This window comes from Cataglyphis hispanica, chromosome 1, assembly GCF_021464435.1.
Source record: "Cataglyphis hispanica isolate Lineage 1 chromosome 1, ULB_Chis1_1.0, whole genome shotgun sequence".
In the NCBI taxonomy this organism is placed as follows: Eukaryota; Metazoa; Arthropoda; class Insecta; order Hymenoptera; family Formicidae; genus Cataglyphis; species Cataglyphis hispanica.
Genome location: NC_065954.1, coordinates 11,012,311 through 11,033,122, shown reverse-complemented (window position 1 = coordinate 11,033,122; position 20,812 = coordinate 11,012,311). Strand labels below are relative to the sequence as shown.

Here is a 20,812-nt window from a genome sequence, read left to right as displayed (position 1 = left end):
AGATGAGACCCGCGCGTCGCGCTCTGTGAGGAATATTGTAACTCAGACACACGTAATTTACACGTAAAAAGAAATAATACTTTTATAAAACGAGACTGTAATTAAGAAATTCTTAGTTTCTCCTTATTTTTAAAATCTCATTTTCCGCGCCGCGAGAGAGAAGAACTGCAAAATTCTTATGCTACTTTTAGCGTCACGAAAAAATGCTTCCGCATACACTCCCCTCGAAAATATCACAGATTAAATAATATCTCGTAAACATATAAATGTTATTCATATATTTTGTCAGAATTCAAATTATCTTGATATTTCCTTTATTCGTTTACAAAAAAGTTACTAACATTTTCTATTCTAAAATGTACACTGCATTTTGATTCATCATTTTTAAGACATAACATAAAAACAAACAAAATTAATTACAATATTTATATAATAACGTTCGAATAATAAACGTGTATTTATGTAATATAAATATAACACTGCACTTTACAATACATAATATTTGTATATATAGAATATAAAATTTTCCAATCTTTAACTTCATTCCTCTTTAAGTTGTTTTATTTATTCTGATTCCTCGCGACAGAGAATATGTATTCATGTGCGTGTATATGTTTGGTAGTTAATTGCTTTCCCTTACTTCCCCATAGAAAATAAAGCCACTAGCTAATTTTGGTGCTTGGCCTGGTGACTCTCACACAGTGTAACAAACTATTCAAAATTGTCCAAACAACATTGGTCCCGTAGCCTCATCGATCAAAGAAGGCTAACATCTATGTGCATACACAGTCAGTTGTTGCGTATATTCTGCGAGCCCTCCGGGACGCACCGACATTTAAATTCTGGCATCCCGGTTAATCCAGCGCGATTTATGGTCCTATTACGCCCGGGCATGTTACGATACGCTTCTCATTGACAGATCGGCAAATCGATCTTTCGCGATAGCCAGCAATCAATCATCAGCAAAATTACTTCGCGGAATAATTATGCGATTGCATAATTGTGACAACCGCAAGAGAAATACTTGATTGCTGCAGATTTACGCTATTATATAAAACATATGTGTGTATCAAGATATATTGTATATTCTGTGTATCATATTCGTGTCACGCGTGCTGAGTAAAATATATGTATACAGCAATATATATGACAAACTACCAAACCATTTTACATAAATAAAGTTTTTGTCGCAGTCTCTCAATCAGGGTAATCGTGACATATCCCGAGATATATCCCGCGCTCGCGGCACAAGGACCCAGGAACCAACCCGAGCGAGACGGTAACGGTAAAAGTAACCGTAAAGGGAGACTACATTGACGCGAGTAATTTTTGTAGAGCGGCTCTTTTATGCGCTTCGCATAAAAGGCCGCGCCGTAAATATTTCAGAGTAGTGACGCGAGGCTTTCGCACCGCGAATTCGGCCACTTGTTTGCCGAAAGTAATGACATTTCCCGACGGTAAATGGGAAATGGGCGTGTGTCAGAGGGAACTGATCGAATCCCTTTATCCCACCACCGATCTGCTACATTAAACTCATTCCACGCCGTGTAACCTTTCGCTTTTGATTGCTCGAATGAATGAACAGCTAAATGAGTCTCGTGTGTACAACTTCCAAATGTTGAACCCGCAATTAATCCGAGAAAACAGCTTAACACGTCGTATCGCGCGTGTCGAAGGAAATATACGAGAATTTATAATGAATTGAAAAATTAAATTCTCCTCTCGAAATTTTACTTTTCATGCAGATGAATAAAATATCAATCCATGAAAAATATAATTTATTATTTAGTTAATGAGTTATCATTAGAAAATGATAAAATTTTTTACTCATAAGAATTTCACTAATGTTTTATAAGATAACGTGGAAAAGATATATTGTGGCTATATTGTGATCAAATTATATTACACAAATGCGTATCTCAATAAATCTATTTCATTTCATATACTTTAATGCTGCTTCATTATCTATGAAAGAATAAAATCATTATTAATTTTTTTTTGTACATTATAATCTAACAATAATAAATATACAAAATAAAAATGTATTCATATGCATTAAATAATGCATATTTATTCATAGATGTAATACATACACATTGCATATATATGGCGTAATCTCAATTACAAGTCCATCGCGTAAAAAGCTTATCACGATTAATAAAACTACGTATAAGCGGTAACTTATTAATATTGAAAATATAATAATCTACCTCGAGGCAATCGCGTCGTACTGTACGGAGGATATTTTATAAGCAAATTGCTTCTCACCGGATATTTGCTTCACGTAATACGAATACCGATCAGAAATGATCACGCAGGATCGAATCTTTGGCACGCTACGGCATGCTATGAGTTATGCAATGCCCGCCAATGTAATCGCGGCTTACGATTATGACCTAGCTAATGCTAGATAACGTATTACTTATGTGCACGGCATACACACGTGCATGATATTATGCATAATATCATTCGCGTCCTGCCCTCTCCTCATCTTTCCTCTCTGCTCGTCTCTCCTCCTCCTCCTCCTCCTCACCGCTCTCATTTTTTTCATTCCGCGTTCTTATTTTATCTCAGATCCATTTTTCCTCGCGTCTCTTCTCGTTCGCCTCGTTTTGCCTTTATCACGATTCTGCTTGTATTCTTAGAGATTCGCTCTCCAATTTTTTTATCCTCCCTCACTATCTATATGGTGAAACGGTAAATGCGCAACTTGGAACGTGGCCATGATGGAAAAATATCAAAGCGCGCAAAACATATATCGAGTACACGATCAACGTGTTACGCGGCAAACATTCTTTCCCACCGATATTAAATAAGTCACCTCATCCTTTTTAACAAATCCTTTTAGCGTACACAAATATTGTACGACGAGAGCAAAACGAAATTTTTATCTTCAGTATCTCTTGCGAGCTTTAGACACGTAATATCGATAATGCCGACCGTAAATTCTTTCTACGAAAAATCTCTCATCGCCAATCTTTAGAAATATAAAACTCCATAGTGTTGCGAAACATATCGTCCAACAACAGCAGGCTATTGTATCACGGAAAATATTGCTGGCGGTCAGTTGGTAGACGCGTTTACACTTCCGGCGTATGCCAGGTATAATGATTACGATTGACTAATGCAGATAATTTCTCAACATAGCTAGCCCACTTGCCAAAGTTTTCTCGGCAAGAGTTTACGTCCGGGTAAACATCAAATTTTCATCGCGCTAACAAAAAGACTTGCGAGACAATCATTATCTCGCTGAGAAAAGTGAGAAAGGATTATCACGACGACGATAACGACGACGATAATAATGGCACGATAATAATCATCGTACGCGAATAGACCTTTTTGAAGGAGCCGAGGATGCGTCTTCCGGAAGGGAAAGCGATTGGTCGCTCGCGATGAAAATGTCGGGAAGACTAATGGTGGATTTCTTCCCATACCATCTGCCCCGAGATGGCTCTATCCGGCCGACCGATAAACTTTTTCCATTCGCCTCGCCAACACTGAGACCTCTTTTAACGCGATAACGATTTATATTGTTCCAAAGCGGCAGTCCGACCAAGTAAAGAAGCAGCTTAATTGGGCGATCGTGTATACTGCAAATGAGCAGGGCGCCTCTAAATCCCCCCCGCCATAGACAATTCTTGTCTGTTAGGTAATTTATTATTCCTTGAAAGTCGTAAGTGCTTCTACCGCTTTCATCTATCCGTACATCTAATTATGTTTCACACAACTTTTGTTCGAATGCCATCGTTTTGGACAAACATAAACGTCTAAATTGTAATTTACTCACAATGACATTATGAAATAAATGTAAAATCGAAACTGCATTAGGCAAGAACAATTATATTAAAGTGTCTCTGCCGTAGCAATGGAAAAATTGAAAGTTGGAAATGCCGTGGATTATTAATCGATTATGGATCGATTACCAATAACGGAAAAGTTGAAAATGTGGAACACGCGAAATTTGGCGTCGACTTCTTATTAACGCGTGTCCTATACTTTATCGTGAGTTTAAATTTGATTTAGTAAAGCGTGCCGTAAACCGGCTTCGCCGTGCTGCACTTTAATGACTGCAATCGGGGCAGTCTCCGACCCAACTTAACAACGTTGTGAGCGGATATTGCCGTCGACCCCATACCGCATCAAGGATGACCAAGCCGCAGGGATGCTTGCGACACTGATCGTACCATCCTCGTACACATAAATAGCTTGAGTGATTTGTTAGTTTGAGAGACCTTCGATATACAAAAATAGTATTAGCCTCAATCGGTCACAAAAAGCACGTTACGATATATCTTAGATATATGTATACATCCGTCCAACACTAAAATATAATATATATGTACATATTCATCCAGCATTAAAATAATTTAGAGACATTTCAATATAAAAATAATAACTTATAGGATTATTTCTGGTTAATGTAATATATTCCCAACCCATTATAAAAAATCGAAAAACTGAAAAATAAATTTGCTTGATATTCGTCAAAGTGTAAACTGCTCTTATTTTATTTAATTACAAAAAAGAAAAAAAGAGAGAAAAGAACTGAATATTTGTAAAAAAAAAAAAAAATTAAAAATAATAACAATAATAGGCCCGGAGTATGAATAATACAAAAAAAAAATATAAAATACAAAGAATTTAAACATTTTATGTATTATTAAAATAATATTTTTTTAAGAATATAATGTATAACTCTCTTAAAATAAATATAAAAATTATATTATATATCGGATAAATAAATAAATAAATAAATCTAGTTAAATTTTCACACAATCCAATCTTTTGCATATGCGTAAATTATTACGCAATTTTCATAAACCACTTTGATATTTTTTTATAATAATTTTTTTTAATTTTATTAAATTTGAATATTTAATAAATATTAACGTTTTCGAGATTCCAACTTTCACAATGTCGTTGAATTAATTATTTCCCAAATATGTGTATTCAAATTATTTATACAATGCAATCAATACGATAATTATATCATTTTAGTCATATTTTATGCATCATTATCTATGTCTATAACAGAACTCCTATTTCTAATATCCAACTCGAAATCCCGGATCGCACAATTTTTCGTTAACATGAACTGTGAAACCCGTCAGAAACCCCTGTCGGGATTTCCTTGCTCCGTGCGTGTTAATCCTTCGAGGTTTGTGGGCCTCGAGGCGATTTTCCGGCTTACAATGAGATTAGCGAACTTGCACTTGGTTGATTTCACCGGTGAAACCACAAGGCATTGCGACATATATGCTTAGTCCAAGAGATCCGATAACACAGACGGAATGAGACTGTCGAAATAATAACGTTAATGCATTATGCTATGTGATCCATATAATGTATCTCTTTGATTTTACTTCACACATAAAATTCGGAAGATGATAAAAATTTTATATGTATACATTATTATATAATATAACACATTCTACATTTTGTAATATATTTTAACGTATATAAAAACGTTTGGCAACGATGCTACATTAATGGAGAGTCTTAACAATCCTTTGATGATATGCATAAAGAGAATAAATACAAGCAATGTTTTGCTGAATCAGGACATGTCAAGAATTAAATACGTAGGTGAGTTGCGAAAGCTGCTACAGGAAAGTTATTTTAAAAGCGTATAGAAAAAAAAAAAACACGATAAATAATTCCGCGAGTTTTAACATTGAAATAAAAGTGGGACGCGCGATGGACGCGGAGAAAACTTTAACAAACGGATTTATACGATCGCGTGGCGAGAATTCCGCGGTTCATTCTATTACGTATGCATCGGCGATGTTGAATTTTAGCGAAGCAAGATGCTTGAAATCGTGCGTGGCTACGCTTTTACACGCCACATATAATATAATTAGAGTGTTGCACCGACTGTACCTCGCATCTATCATTGCACGAACAAAACTATGTAAGGAATTAAAGTTGCACGAGTTACTACATCGCGCCTTTGTAACCGTCAGATCTCAGCAATTTGTTTAAGATGATGTAATTATTACTGTTAGAATAAAGTCTCAGCGTTGATTGTAACTTTTGCGCGATTGTCACTTCGTCTTTCTTGTTTATGTTGCTGCTTATGCATCGTCTATGTTAGATGTTTTCAAAGTTTTCTCCATCAATCGCATTTTCCTTCATAGAATTTCTTTTTTTATCAAAATATTGAATACTTCACTTTATGAGAACAGAAAAAATATATGTTATTTCTTTTTCGCAGACTAAAAGATGCCAAAGAACATGTATAGAACGTTCAAAAAGATAAGAGGCATTGAAAATTATGATATCGAATTAAAATTTTATGCTTCAGCAATTTTCTTGTATTTCAAGAAATATTTCAAGAATATTCATATGTCATCAATGTATTCATATGAATATAAATAAATTATTCCGAATATCTAAACATTTATTTAATGCTTGCGCTCATTTAGAAAATTCTCGAAAGCTTACTCATTTTACTAGGTAAACTCTTGATAAATTTCGCATCTATCAAGATTGAGATAATTATAATAAATTAGTAAGCATTAAGTTTATAAGGGATTAGCCACAATTAGCAACTACTACAGGAGACTTAGTGAGGCATCATTAAGCCGCAAACATTAATAAAGCTATTATTAAATATTACCAGCATACATTATTTAAAAGCATACTAATTACTTAATATATTTTTAAATAATACGCGTTAGAATGTGAGCACCTTAAATATGTCTAAATTAAAAAAAAAAAATGTTTTACACATATATTTTACGAAACAGAAGCCTGTGCACACAAAAAGGCTCTAAAAGAGCCTCGTAAATTCCTTCAAATCTGAACGATGGTGAAATTTACAAAACAAACAATCGATCGGCCAATCATCCGGCGGGCAATGCGGGTACGATCGTTTGTATGCAAAGCGTGCAACAAGATAACGACAAATATTTCGCAAATTGCAGGCTGAACGTTTACGCCTCAAGGGTGGTGAGTGCCGAACCATCAGGACCAACTTTACGGCACTCCAGAAACCGGATCGATGATTACGTCGACGCTCCGGCGAGCGTATGGTCGAAGCACATCCGGCTCTTTATCGCGTTTATGGCTTCATATCGTTCAGGTAACTGCAAACTGGGTATTCCTGGCCCACTGACTGGTGGACTTAGACCCGATTCTTCTTATAGACATCGCCCCTATTGTCGCGTGTCACTCTTCCACTCTATCGGTCACGTGTCACCTTACATTTATCACGAGAGGCTACGAGTCTGTCTGGTCTACTTAGCCACACTTGCTATACTACTCTTTTACGACATGCTTCTTTTTCTCTGCTTCAAAAGCCTGAATAAGTACTCGTTCCATTTTTTTTTTTTTTCACGGAACACAAGAAATTGATAACGTCAGCGAGAGCACGCGACTTACTGTACTGTAAAATTTCAACAAAGCGAAAGTAATTGTTTCAAAAGTATTTTATCGAAAAAGCGATTATATTATTTCTCAATATTTTTTTTTAATAAATGATAAGGAAGATTATTATAAGTCTCTTTTATCAAGTTTAAATAGAAATTCGATAAATTTAATCATATCGCTTTAAAGTAACGTAAAACAGATTATATCGTTTCACACGTGCAAAAAAAAACTCGATGGTAATTAAGATTTTTATTTTAAACTGCGATAACCGTCGTAGCTCCCGCTCCGTTTGTCGCACCGAAATGTCTGAGAAGATTCTGGCAAATCATGAACCGCTGCCAAGGAAGCGGTACGAGAGACATTCAAGGCCCACTTATCTTTTGCGCCAGGATTTATGAAATGCACCCCGCGCCCCACCCTCCCACCCTTTCGCGAGCACGGGGATAAGAGCTTAAAAGGATGTGCCTGCCTGACCCGTAGACACGTAGGATAATACGGGGATTAAGAAGCGTCATCGTCGAGATAGAGTTTGTTACTTCTGGATTAAGTATAGATGCGCGATATTAAAGCGCTTCTCGAATCCGATTTGCAAGCAAAAACGTTCTTACGATATTTCAAAAGCAATGTATCTTTCTCATGCACATTAAAATTTATAGACATAATTTAAAATGTAACGCAATCAGGGATCATACGAGAGTAAAGAGAATTACATATAATATATATTGTATTATAATATTTAAAAACTGCGATTTCTCTTATTAAAATTTATTTTATAGAAAGAACTTTTATCTTCGTGTGAAAGAATAAATTGCGTAAATATGCAAATATTTTCATACCAAATAAACTGTTCGTATTCTCGTATTTTTACGCGGATTATTGCATTTATGTATATATCTAGCAGGATACTCAAATGAGCTAATCCACAGAGACGCACAATACGGGATTAAGATCCCGAGGGTGAAGCTCATTATTCACGGATTACGAATGAGCTAGAGTGCTAGAGCAACGCCGAGTTACTCTCGTAGAAATCCTTATCCCACGGATAACTTGGAACGCTATTTCATGATCTTAGATCTATCCTAAAAGAGATATTCCCTCTATTCCGCGTTTAAAGAAAAAGAAACTTCCTCAAGGTTAAAAACTTGGGGAGCTTAAACAATAAGAACATACTCGGGATAAATTTTTGGGAAATTGATATTATTTTTGCACCATATCAGAAATGATAACAGTGTAGCTCTGCTTTACAATCTTTAATGAGATATTATTTCACAAACATTACGTTAAAAGAAAAGTGAAAATTATAGATTTTTATATTGGACCTGTATCTTGACAAATGCGTCTGAAAGTTCCTAATCGAGAAAAAGTGTAAAATGTCTGGCAATTTGGAACTACATATTTCCGCAATATTGTTTTCCAGGTTTCGCGACGCGGATCTCATTTCCCACTATAAATGGAAGCGAGATAGTAATGAAGTATCTCACGTACATCGAAAGAGAATCCAGATGGCAAAATTTTAGTCGAATACGCTCTCCGCTGGGAAAAAAAGGTTGATTTATAACAGAGACACGTTTTTTCCATCCGCATTCAAACCAATTTCCCTTCGCATGTGAAGTGACCCATGTACTCTTTCGAGTACTTTATCGTATAAAATATTCGAAATAACGACTTGGCTTAATCAGACAGTTTTCAATTATAATCTAAAGAAATATATGAAAAAAAAAAAGAAAATTATTGATGTGGTGTTAATATTGCCATAAAATATTAATTGAAATCTTCTTCAAGGCTCTCTGAATTTTATCTCAAACAATTTCGTAATACATATGAATATTTCATTATTTTTCAAATTAAAATAATGTTATTTTTATTTTCTATTTTTATCTGCCAGAATATATTACATCTTTATAAATAAGAAAGAATGCAATTTTTTATATAACTAATGTAAATGCTTAAAGAATGTAGGGGAAAACTAAAAACTTTATCTCAAAATAAAAGAACCATGAAAGATCGCAAAAAAAAATGGAAGTAGAATTCACCGTGAAATAATGTAAAAGATAAAGCGATTGGATTCAGAGAGACATTCCAATATGTTCGTTACCGTGCTGAATTTCCACTAATTCAGAATTTAAAGATATAAAAATATTCAAAGTCGCGTGAGACTGCTCGGTGACTTTCCATTCCTCCTCTGTCGTTCGTCCTTTCATGGCACACAGCCAAAATGGAAATCTATTATCCCAAACATTATTTTGATGAGATTCAGAAATTAAATATAAAATAAAACATTCAAGAGAGAAAAAATTCATGGAGAAAAAAATTCAAGCAAATTATTGATTGACATTGTATACAAAAATAAACATTACATTTTTATATGTAAATTTTATATGTAAATTTATTTAAATAGAACCCATTTCTCCCCCATTCTCTCTTCTCGCTCCCTTTCTGCGTAAATATATTTGTTAACTCTTTAATTTTAATTCTGTTTTATAAACATTAGTGTATAAAGTGTCTCGCTCTAACACTATGTGTGTGTATCAATTAATAAATATATTTCAAATTTTTTTACATTTTTTTAAGAATAGAGAAATCTCTGCTTATATACATGTATCATATTAAATTCATTATTGACTAATGAGAGCAAAAAGGTACATGATATTTTCACTGTTGCTTTTCATCAAAATAATTTACAAGGCCTTCATGAAGAATATATCAGCACATACCATTTATTCGTAATTACTATAATTCCGGAATATTCTCTTCGTGTCGCCATTACAAATATTTGCATAATTAGCAGTAAATATGTATTATTATAACAAATAAAAAAACATACACAGTGCTGCGTACAATATGTATTATTAAATTATTCGGAAATGATTTTACGAAATCTGAATGTTACATTATCAAAAGCACTTTCTGGTAATTTATTTAATTGAAAACGTGTAATGCATATATAGGACGTACGCGTTTGCATGAAGTACTAAAAAAGAGATCAGCTATTTATATCAGCTATATTTTATAATTTCCATTTTTATCGTGTTAAAATATAAAATCTATTTGAGATTATTGAATTTATTAAAGGGAACATACTTATTGAAAAACAATAAACATGTTACAAGAGTAGCTGCAAGACATTATTTATAAATAAAAATAGAAAAAATTAAAAAAAATATCTGTTGTTGCGCATTCTATCATGTCATGAACCATGAAATTGAAGTATTGGTCAATGAACCGAATGCCGTTCGTACAACGGCAGCATCGTTCCTCAAAAATTCTCACTTGCCAAAAACTCCACAGCAAAAATAACGAATTAAAAGCAACATTAACATGCAGAATTTCTATTTACTTTATTTTTAGTATAATCGATATCGATCAATGCAGTTATTAATTTTTAATATTCCGTGTTATTTTTCATATTCTTGCATATTGCAAAATAATAAAAATATAAATATTGATACAAAAATATTTTATAATTGTTTCAAACAGCTACTACGTTCTTTGTCGGAAAGTATTAAAAACAATTTATTCAACAATAAATATTATTTGTAATACTATCGTTCTTAGACAAAGTGTGTCATTGCCAAGCACCTTGCAATACAGCTACTTTCCAACAGCAATAGCCACTTAAGGTTAAGTGCAAACTCTCGTAATTTAGTCAATCGTGAGAAAAACGAGTTGTCGAACGAGAGAAGAAAGATATAAATAATACAAAGACAATTGACCATCGCACAAAACACGTTTTATCCAATTGCATTCATTGATACATGGCAATGTAAATTCGCTGATCATGATAACATACAGTTATTGTGTTTATGTATTCGTGATATGCTCTGAGATACCGAAAAATCTCTATTCTTTTCCACGAAGAATATATAATATATCAATTTCTCTTTCCTTAATTTCGAGAATCTTGAAGATACGCTGACTCTCCAACAAAATTCTACGTCTCTTCTAAGCGTGTCTCTCTCTCCCATTCAGATTCACGTCGCGATGCACGTCCTCACCGAATCTATATATACGTCGTTACTCGAATACATTTCTCTACCATGAAATAAAATACGTCAGTTATTCTTTGCCAGAGGAAGTGGAGAAGTTAAAGATGAAGCGTGCAATTTTATTTCCATCGTAGCTCGATTGGAAAGCTAGAACGTGTTTGATCATGCAATTATATAAAAGCTTTCAGCAGCGCTTGATTCTTTCATGTTTTTTTATGGCATTCGACAATCCCAAATCCTATGATTCTTTGTCAAATAACTCTAATTATCTGAATATCATTCGATATCATTCGCTGTGAAATTATAGAATATAACAAATTGAATAATTCTCTAAAAAAATTACGTCACACAGTTGATTCGGGAGCTTTAATATGTCGACTTTAATATGTCTCCATGCAATAAAAGCTTATCTCTGTTTCTTCTCACGCGCTACAATCTTGCGAGAATGCTTCTCACGATGGTTCTTTATAATGCTTTTACCCTGTCTTTCCTTTCATGAAAGTGTCGTCGTCCGGACCATTCGCGGCAAAGTCATCGCTATTAAAGGCATTTAGAAACAACGATATTAACCTTTAGAGACTTATCTTTGGAAGATAGCTGAAGTTTTTGAGATTGCTGATTTTGGGAGATCATAATTGATAGATGGCGGACGTGTCATATGTATATTATATAAATCACATATATTAATCATGCTAAAAAGTTTCGACTAAAAGCGCGTAGTGGTTGAAAATTCCAAACAGAGAAAAAGCGAGCTCTCTATGAGCGTTTTTGAAATTGAATCGTTCAAGATAAACAGCCTCGTAAAAAAAATTTATCAAAAATATCCAAAAACGGAGGTCAAATTTAATAATGGAATAATACCTCGATAAATATATATTCTATACATGTAGTTGCTAATAACGATGAGTAAGTGAAAAAATGTCCCGTATAAAGGCGTACCAAAAGACTCCGCACTGCTCCCATTTAAAAGATTAAAATTATTGCTTCGTTAAACGACCGTGACAATTTTATTCGCACGACGAAAGCAAAACATATGTTGTCGTATTCACGTAAAATGCGCGTAAAAATTAATTGGTCGGCGGAATGAAAAACCATCAGATGAAATTCTCCGCTGTGGACACTACGTGCACGAAACAACCTACCGTCCAGTCCATCCACGAGTATAATTAGACCGCTAGTATCTCTAATTAAGCAGTTGCGGCTAGGATATATATATATTTTTTTTAAGTAGCTACAGAAACAACCTCGTCGCCGCTTTCGCGTGTAAAGGGGAAAAGCGTAAACACACGCCATGGAGGAACGAAGGAGGAGAATTCGAGAGTTGGGGAAACTGAAATGGAAACTAATATACGGCAGATGCAGCCGTGATTCAGCGCCACATCCCGGCGGCAACATTGCGCGCCATCCTGCTCTTCCCGGTTTTCGGGAAGTTACTTGCCCCCGTTTCCCGCCCGCATGCTGCACCTAATTCTTTGTGCAAACTCTTCTCAATGTTCCCATGGAAATGGCAATGTTACGTCAAACTATGTCCATGTACATAACAATCTGGCATCAAACGAGTATTTAAATAAAATCCTAAGCTAGAGAAATGGAGGGAGAGAGAGAGAGAGAAAGAAGAAGTAATTGCATGTGTGTTGTCAAATATCTCGTCAACGTCATATAATATATTTTATAGCATGTAAATATATTTTTTTTTTTTTGTTAATGTTGTCGCGTTATTACGTCGTCAAATTATTAATGAAAGTAGAGGTTTGGAAATCTCGCGCGTTAATAACGTATCGGTGCGAGACATTACTGTCTCTTGATGAAATATTATATTTTACAATATCGCGAAATTTTATATGACATATTGATGGATGACAATCACCGATATAAAAACTAATTCGTATAGTAAAAGTCCGACACGTTTTTTTTCTTTGTTATAAGCTGCGCCGAGCTGCGCCTTTCGTCATTATAATTGCTGGCGTTGAATATTTTTAGTTTTTATATTTTTACTATCAAATAATCTGATTAATCAGACGCGACGCCGTTAAATAGTATCGTATTAGTAAGCGCGTGGTACACGTGTGTGAAAAGCTTGATCAAATCTATAGCCGCAATAAATTTGCGAATAGCTTACGGTAAAATGGACACGAAATAGCGATACGTGGTTATCAAGTACGCTCCGATTTATAAAGCGATTGGCATCGGTTAATTTGACCAGCGAAAGAATATTCCAGCTTCAGCTTTCAATTTCTACCATTACCGTATAACAAATGTGCGCTTAGCGCGATAATGCAGCTTTTAAAAGTGGGTTTATGCGCACGGATTTAATACAATGTGCTCATGGCTTGTTAAAATCGCATTATTTGAAATTACCAAGCAACGCTAACTAATGTGTATAAACAATAGAAAATAGCATAAAACAATTTGTAATATACATGATAATACTGCCATTGTTTAATTGTAGAAATTTACAAAATTCACCGTTACATCTGCTTTTAACTTAACCCTCTATGGGCCGAATTTTTGTTTTAAATCCTGTCCTGATGTTAATTAAATTTAAATAAATTTTGTTTTAAATTAAAAAAAAATTTGTTTTAAATATTCACTATGTGACTTTCAAGTCACGCGGCCTATAATGTTTGCATAATTATTTGGTAAAATATCGATAAATTGAAATGTGACCTGAAAGTTACACGGGCCCATAGAGGGTTAAATGTGTGCGATCGCAGATGTGTAGCATTCGACATAATAAAATAAACTAGTCCGATATCATACCAAGTTCTCCAGCCTAAAATGGCAAACAGTTTCGACTAAAACAGCGAGAATCGCCTAATCTTTTTAGCTTCCTCCAAGTTGGAGATCCTAATTGAGAAACTCGCTCCAACGCTCGTCACTGAGCAGAGCTATTTAACAAAAGTTGCGGAATTTGGATGCCCCAAAAAGCCACGTGTACATACAACTTCTTCAATATAGGCATACAGCAATCTAAGTTGAAAGCCGTACAGATTATGTTAAAATGTATAGGATAATAATCTTTACCGTAATGTCATTTATATTTTTTACGCTGTAATTAATTATAAATTTAACTAAATCTGTAAAATCACAATTTAATATTCATTTGCTTTCCCATTTCCTTGGAATAACGCGGATTAAAATAGCCGGATCGATTCTCATCACAATATATTTAGAATAAAAATGAAATACATAATACGTGTGCAAAGTAAATATTAATGAACGTGTTTCGAGAGCATTTTTTTAGAAATCACGATTGATCCTAATTGGCACAACTGCAAGACGAAATTTGCATCAAGGATGGATTTATTCCCCAAATTCTGTTGACGAGCATGTCACGTTTACTTATGCATACATTATTATTAATAAATTATCAAATGCGCATATACGATAAGCATTAGGCAAATAGCAACGATTGCAAATTAACGGCTAATAATTATCTCACAAGCATACCCGATACACATTCAATTCGCAAAATTATTCGCGCGTCACCTCATCAATCGTAAAGGATAAACGCGACGCGAGATGATTCGCGTCATCCGAATAATTCCCCGTTAATCACATGCATCGCGAATTATATCTATCTATTGTAGATGTTGCCGCGTGTGTTGCTAAATAGATAAACAGATACGGTCAGTTGGCCATAAATTCTCATCGATCGAAATTACGCTAGTTTGCCATGTACAGGCGATGACAACCAATTCGGTAAGAACTGCATGCTTTCGCGTGCGCGAGCGTGTAGTTTGGAAAAGCTTGCGCGAATCTTTCAAGAAGATGGTAATTCGCGAAACGAGTGAGCAAGAGAAAACGAAGAGAAAATTCTGCTACGTCGTGCTGTTCTTTTTTTTCTCGGCCAGCAAGAGGCGTATTTCGATCATTGGAAAATCGTGAATCTAGTTACCGCGACTTGCTTGTAATACATTCGTTGCATCTCGGAGTGAACTTTGACCTCTCGTATCCTAATGTTTAAAACATGCAGCTGTGCACCTTATCTCGCCCGTCAGAATCGCAATTTCGAAGCAGCAACCAGAGCTTTTGGATCTTCCTATTTGTTTTCAAGAATATTGATAGGAAATCGGGATAGGTTCAGATAAAATCAAACTAATCAAGGGAAATTTAATTTTCACTGATCCTGCACGATAAAAGTGATAAAAATTTCATATTTAAAATAAATGCGTAAAATATATATATATATATAAATTATAAAGTTTATTAATATAAAGTTTATAAATTATAAAAGTTGCTAAAAATTGAAAAGAGACGCGAAAAACTTGCCGCTAAACGAAAATACGGATACGAATATCGTGACGATGCGTCGTCCAAAATCACAAATGCCGAATATGCATTACGAAAAGCAGCCTTGGCATTACAAATAACGATGTAGAAGCGACGTGCATGCAACCGGATATTTACACGAGGCCGGATACGTAGATTCGGCACGCTTTCAATTCGGAAAGAAAGACGAGCCAACCCGACAATAGGTAAAATGCACTTCCGCGAAGTGTAGACCGCTACTAAACCGTAGCCGAGAGCAACGCTACGCTATTGCTATGCGACTTGCTGAATCGGAGAGTCGAGAAATAGGCGTTCTGTTGCGGCGACCGTAAGGCGACGAGGGTGGAAACGGAAATGGGAAAGCTTGAAAACGAAGTGCTCTCCCGTCGAAACTTTTATCCCGAAAAGAATGAATGTGCGAGATTGAATGTGGGGAGGGTTGAGAAGGAGAGAAGATGTCAATAGGAAAGTAACACGACAAAAGCGCGTTTATCACGTCGATCATGAATTCACCTGCGATATTGGCAAACACATACACGTCACTCATAGTCGAAAAACACGATACACATGATGTGATAAATAATATTTAAGGAAGCATATAGAAGAGTATATAATATATCAAACTAATAAAGTCTCTCAAAAAGAATATTTTACAGGAAATCGTCTTTTGGATTTTCCCAATCATTCCAAACAATTTCTCAAACAATATAACGTAATGTAATCATATTCGACGTTTGAAACTGCGCAATAAAGCAACTAATTATGCATGCAAGCATATTGTTTTACTTCATACAAGCATCTGTAACTTTATGAATATTAATGCGAACGGTAAGCGATATTCCAGGGCAATCTGTTACCACTTAGTTTAAATAATAAGGAATTAATTATACACGAAGAATATGTAATATTATTTATATTAATAACAGTATCAATTTATATTTATAATTTATATTTGCACTCCTTGTTTCTTCTTACGACACATACAAAGATCCATCGTAGAGATATCGAAACGAGATGAAAAGAAAATTCAGAGATTTTAATCGAAACTGTTCGCTGGTATTCGCACAGCTTTCGACGCGAAGCGCATAGCCGGACCGAACTCGTATTTCACCGGTTGCGACTGTTGCGAATATAAAATATCTTGCATTAATTTTCGAATATTCGAATCTATTTCACGAAAGAGTGAAAATTACGACTTGTCCGTTTTTTTCGCTGGCAGCGCTGAATTATGAGCACGGAAGAATTGTTCCCGGCGAAATGCAGATAGGTGCGCATTCCCGCCTGCAGTTCGTGACCTCATTTCGTACAGATTTTATGCAATTTATAGGAGAGGACGACAAAGATATTCAAACAAGATAATTAAGATTTTGTTACATATAAAGCATTTGCCCGGGAGCGCAAAGCCTTGGCGCCAGTAATGCGACGTAAATTTTCTGCAAGTTTATACTCAATCCCACATTCTCCGATACTGCTTCGAGTAATCTATAAAAGGAGACACGATTCGGATCTATATACATACACACAGAGATTTCAGAATATCTATCTCTACATTCTCATATAACTTTTTTACAGATCGTTGCGCGTCTCGAGCCCTTTAAGCCGAATGTTCTCACATTACCTAGCGAAGCTCTTTCTTCGCCGGCTCCTCCTAGCCTTCTTTTTTTTTTTTTTTTCCTTCACGTATCGCTCACGCGAATCGGTAAAACTTCAACTATACGTAAGCCCGCGGGCGTTCGTCGTTTCTGAACGATTTATAGAGATAGCGGCGACTTTTTCAACTACCGAGGCAGCAGCCGCAACGACCCTCCCTCTTCCCTCCCCAATCGTCGCCAATCGCGATTTCCGTCCGTCGCTGTAATCGCGCCAATTATAATAAGAATTTACGAGCGAGATGAAAACGCGCGCGCGCGGGCTATCGATAAAGTGCCATCGGTGGGACTCTTTTTCTCTTCTTGGAAAACATCCGATAGATTTACGAGCGTAATTACGCGCCTTCCTCCCGCGCGGCTATCCGTCCCGCGTAAATGCACTGTCCATTCTTCTCCCGTCTTTATTCGCTTCTTTTTTTCCTTTTTCCCTTCTGCTTTTCGCACACGTTAGCACCTACATGACGGTGTGCACCACCGAGCAACTTTCGATCGCGCCGCTGATCAATTGACATCATCTAGTATTTCGGACGTAAGTACTAGAGTTTCAGCGGAGCTTCGCGTTACAAACGAAATACGATCCAGATGTGCATTAGCGAAAAATAGAAAAATCTTCAAGTAATAAATCGTGAAATCGCTAATCTTAACACCATCGGATCGAACAATTCGCAAATAGATTTATGTATTCGTTGTAAATTGTAAATTACTAATAATATTTATCGTTATTTCAATATTTCTGTGGCATACTCCTACACAGATCGTTCCAAATAATTAGCGCTGCAAAAATACAAGATTAAAGCTAGATAGATTAATCGATTTAATCACAATCTATATAAAATTGTACGTTACTGCAGAAAGTAATATCTCAGCTCCTATGTAACGCTGCTCTTTTGGAATTCCTGCTAATAACTTTAACGTAACCTATAACCCCCTAATACTTCGACTTTGTATACTGAAATTCCACAGTGGTTTGCCACTCAAGGCTCTAACATTCCAACGGAAAATTCGACCAGATTCATAAGTTTGTAAGTTTCCGTTTTAATAATCATTACGTAAAAATCTACAAAAGTTTTGACAAAAAATTTAAGTTTTCGAAAATCGTCACGTTAAATACATCTATCTCTCAGTTTTAATTATTAACGAATTAATCGCTAATCCCCCAACAAATTGGCAATCAACGATATACGTACCGTCGTAAATTGTCATAGCAGTGTGGCCGGATACAACCGGGTGGTTCTTACAAATCCCACGATATATTCGTTTAATCGCGAACGTACATGCCGACATAAAACGCGCTCGACAACTGTTATCTATATGCGTAAACGATTTTACGTGCTAGAATTAATTTTACGAGTGGTTGAGTCGCAACTAATTCATGCCTCACAATAATCCATGATTTATGGCGCGGAATTTGTTCTATGAACCGAAAAGAGAGTAAACATCCAACTCCGCCCGGATACCACGAGACGAGATATCGATTTTAACATCATTAGGTCTGATTATATTAATTATTACAGGACTGCGTGTGCATAGTGCCTTAGGCAATGCGAAAGAGGAGACTAAACGCGAACGATATGCAACATCTCCCGAACGGCAATTCCCTCAATTTACTCTCTAATATCTTAATTAAACGCATATGAAGCTGCCTCCAGCCAGACTAAGTAACGACGCGATTTAATTCAGCTAATCTAAAACTTTCGCATTAAATCTGGATAAGAATTTTTATTCTACATTCCCTTCTATGTTCTCTTTTATTTATTTTTTGTCATCTTAATCCGACTAAAAGGCAAAAAAGTAGAACAGATAACTCAATTATCTTTTTAAAGTAGTTTTGAATATAAAAGTTAACGTAAGATATATTACATTTTATTATTAAAATTTGTAGACATCTTTTTATCAGTCGCATTATACTCGAAAAATTTCTGTTTTTGAATCATTTTTGATTATCTTTACGAAACCTCCTTTGGTGATTTTCTCTCTTTTCCAATATAAAAAAGAATTATGGTATACTATTTAGCAATTGGTTTAATGTTTAACGAAACAAAAATTGATTTTGTAGAACTCAATTTTTGCTTATATATAATGTATAAAAAAAAAATATTTTATGCCAATCGTGATTTAAATATACATAACGGATATTTGCAGACAAATATATGAAGAATTATTATCACATAAAAAGCATTTAAAAATCAATTAAAATTTTAAAAGTGAATCTCTTTCTTGGCGAACTTTTCTCTTTTGAGTATATTTGATTTCAAATAATAACTGAAAAAAGAAATAGATACACATTCCAAGCTAAAGCTAGAAATTCCCAGTTTATATTCGTCACGAGTCGAACATTCGCGTGTTGCCTGCAACGCCAAAATTAAATTTCCCTACAACAGTGCTGTTTCAGAATTTTCGTTCTAGATACAAAAAGGAAAAAAACCTGACTCACCCAAACGTTCGGAACCCGCTGCTCGATGAGCCCGAAGAAGCAGCAACGATACCGCCAGCACGATCATGATTATTCGCCGCTTCCTTGCACTGATTAAAATCATCGTCACACTAATCAGTCAACTTTTACAACGACGTCACACAACCGGGTATGCTGCTGCTAGCGCACCGACATGCCGCACCACCCGCACTGTTGGTCATCGATTCCGCGCGAGATCAAGATACCGCCATTCAACGTCAACGGGTCACCCGCCGCAAAGTCGTCGAACTCGGATCGATCATTCCGGCTGGTCTACTTGGATCAAGCTTGACGGCATCGGCACGTTCCACGATACGCCATATTGTCCAGCGACGCGTTGTTTAGGTAGATTTGCATTTGCGCGAATTTCACACTGATTCTTCCTCTCGGATTCCCGCCAATTCATCAAGCCGCGTGACGTAATAACGTCTCACTCAGAGCGACCGCGATGTGGGCCGCAGTGCGCGCGTACGGGCAATCATCCATAATTATCGCTGAAATCGTTAGAATCACAAAATCGCACGATTGCACGCAATCTAATTGTTCCGAACCGGCGTCAAGCGATATGCGCTCGCATATTATATTATATTATTATATTATACTTGGGATCACAAAGTACCGAGGCGCGAACTTGATACTGCCATTCGCGTCGCAAGATCGTTCACGATATTTCCGAGAAGAACGGAATCCAATTTATCAGAAGTCAAAACGACAATCGCGATCAACCGCGCGAGCGAAAACAAAAAAACACACACTTCTCTCGGTGGTCGGTGCGCGACTGAACCGGGTGGTGGGGGACTTCTGAAAGTCGCGTCAAGTGGGGACGACCGATCGACGCATGCGCGCTCGCCGCTCGCCGCTCGCCGGCTCGCTGGCTTCTCTCGCCCCTCTATACAGGATGTATCATTTTCGTTGTATTTTCGGCTGCGAGATGAGCTCGTCTTCATGCGAGACGTCACATGTTTTGTCAAAAATGTATAAAACCAATAAATATATGATTACATGCGAATAACAGAAAAACGAAAGTAGATTATTGGTTTCTTCTTGATCTAAAGTACATAAAATATATACATGTATCACAC

General features: G+C 35.9%; 1 protein-coding gene across 5 annotated transcripts in view; it reads right to left on the bottom strand.

The window, feature by feature from the left end:
• Positions 1 to 20,486, bottom strand: part of LOC126850343 (protein eva-1 homolog C) — a 160,843-nt gene extending 140,357 nt beyond the window's left edge. For 4 of the 5 annotated variants that reach the window (XM_050593229.1, XM_050593266.1, XM_050593258.1 and 1 more), the window contains exon 1: positions 19,713 to 20,486. In XM_050593229.1, coding sequence (XP_050449186.1) covers positions 19,713 to 19,815 — 103 coding nt within the window. In that variant the 5' untranslated portion in view covers positions 19,816 to 20,486. The remainder of the gene's footprint in view (positions 1 to 19,712) is intronic. The other variant, XM_050593240.1, reaches the window with a different exon arrangement.
• Positions 20,487 to 20,812: the final 326 nt, after the last annotated feature.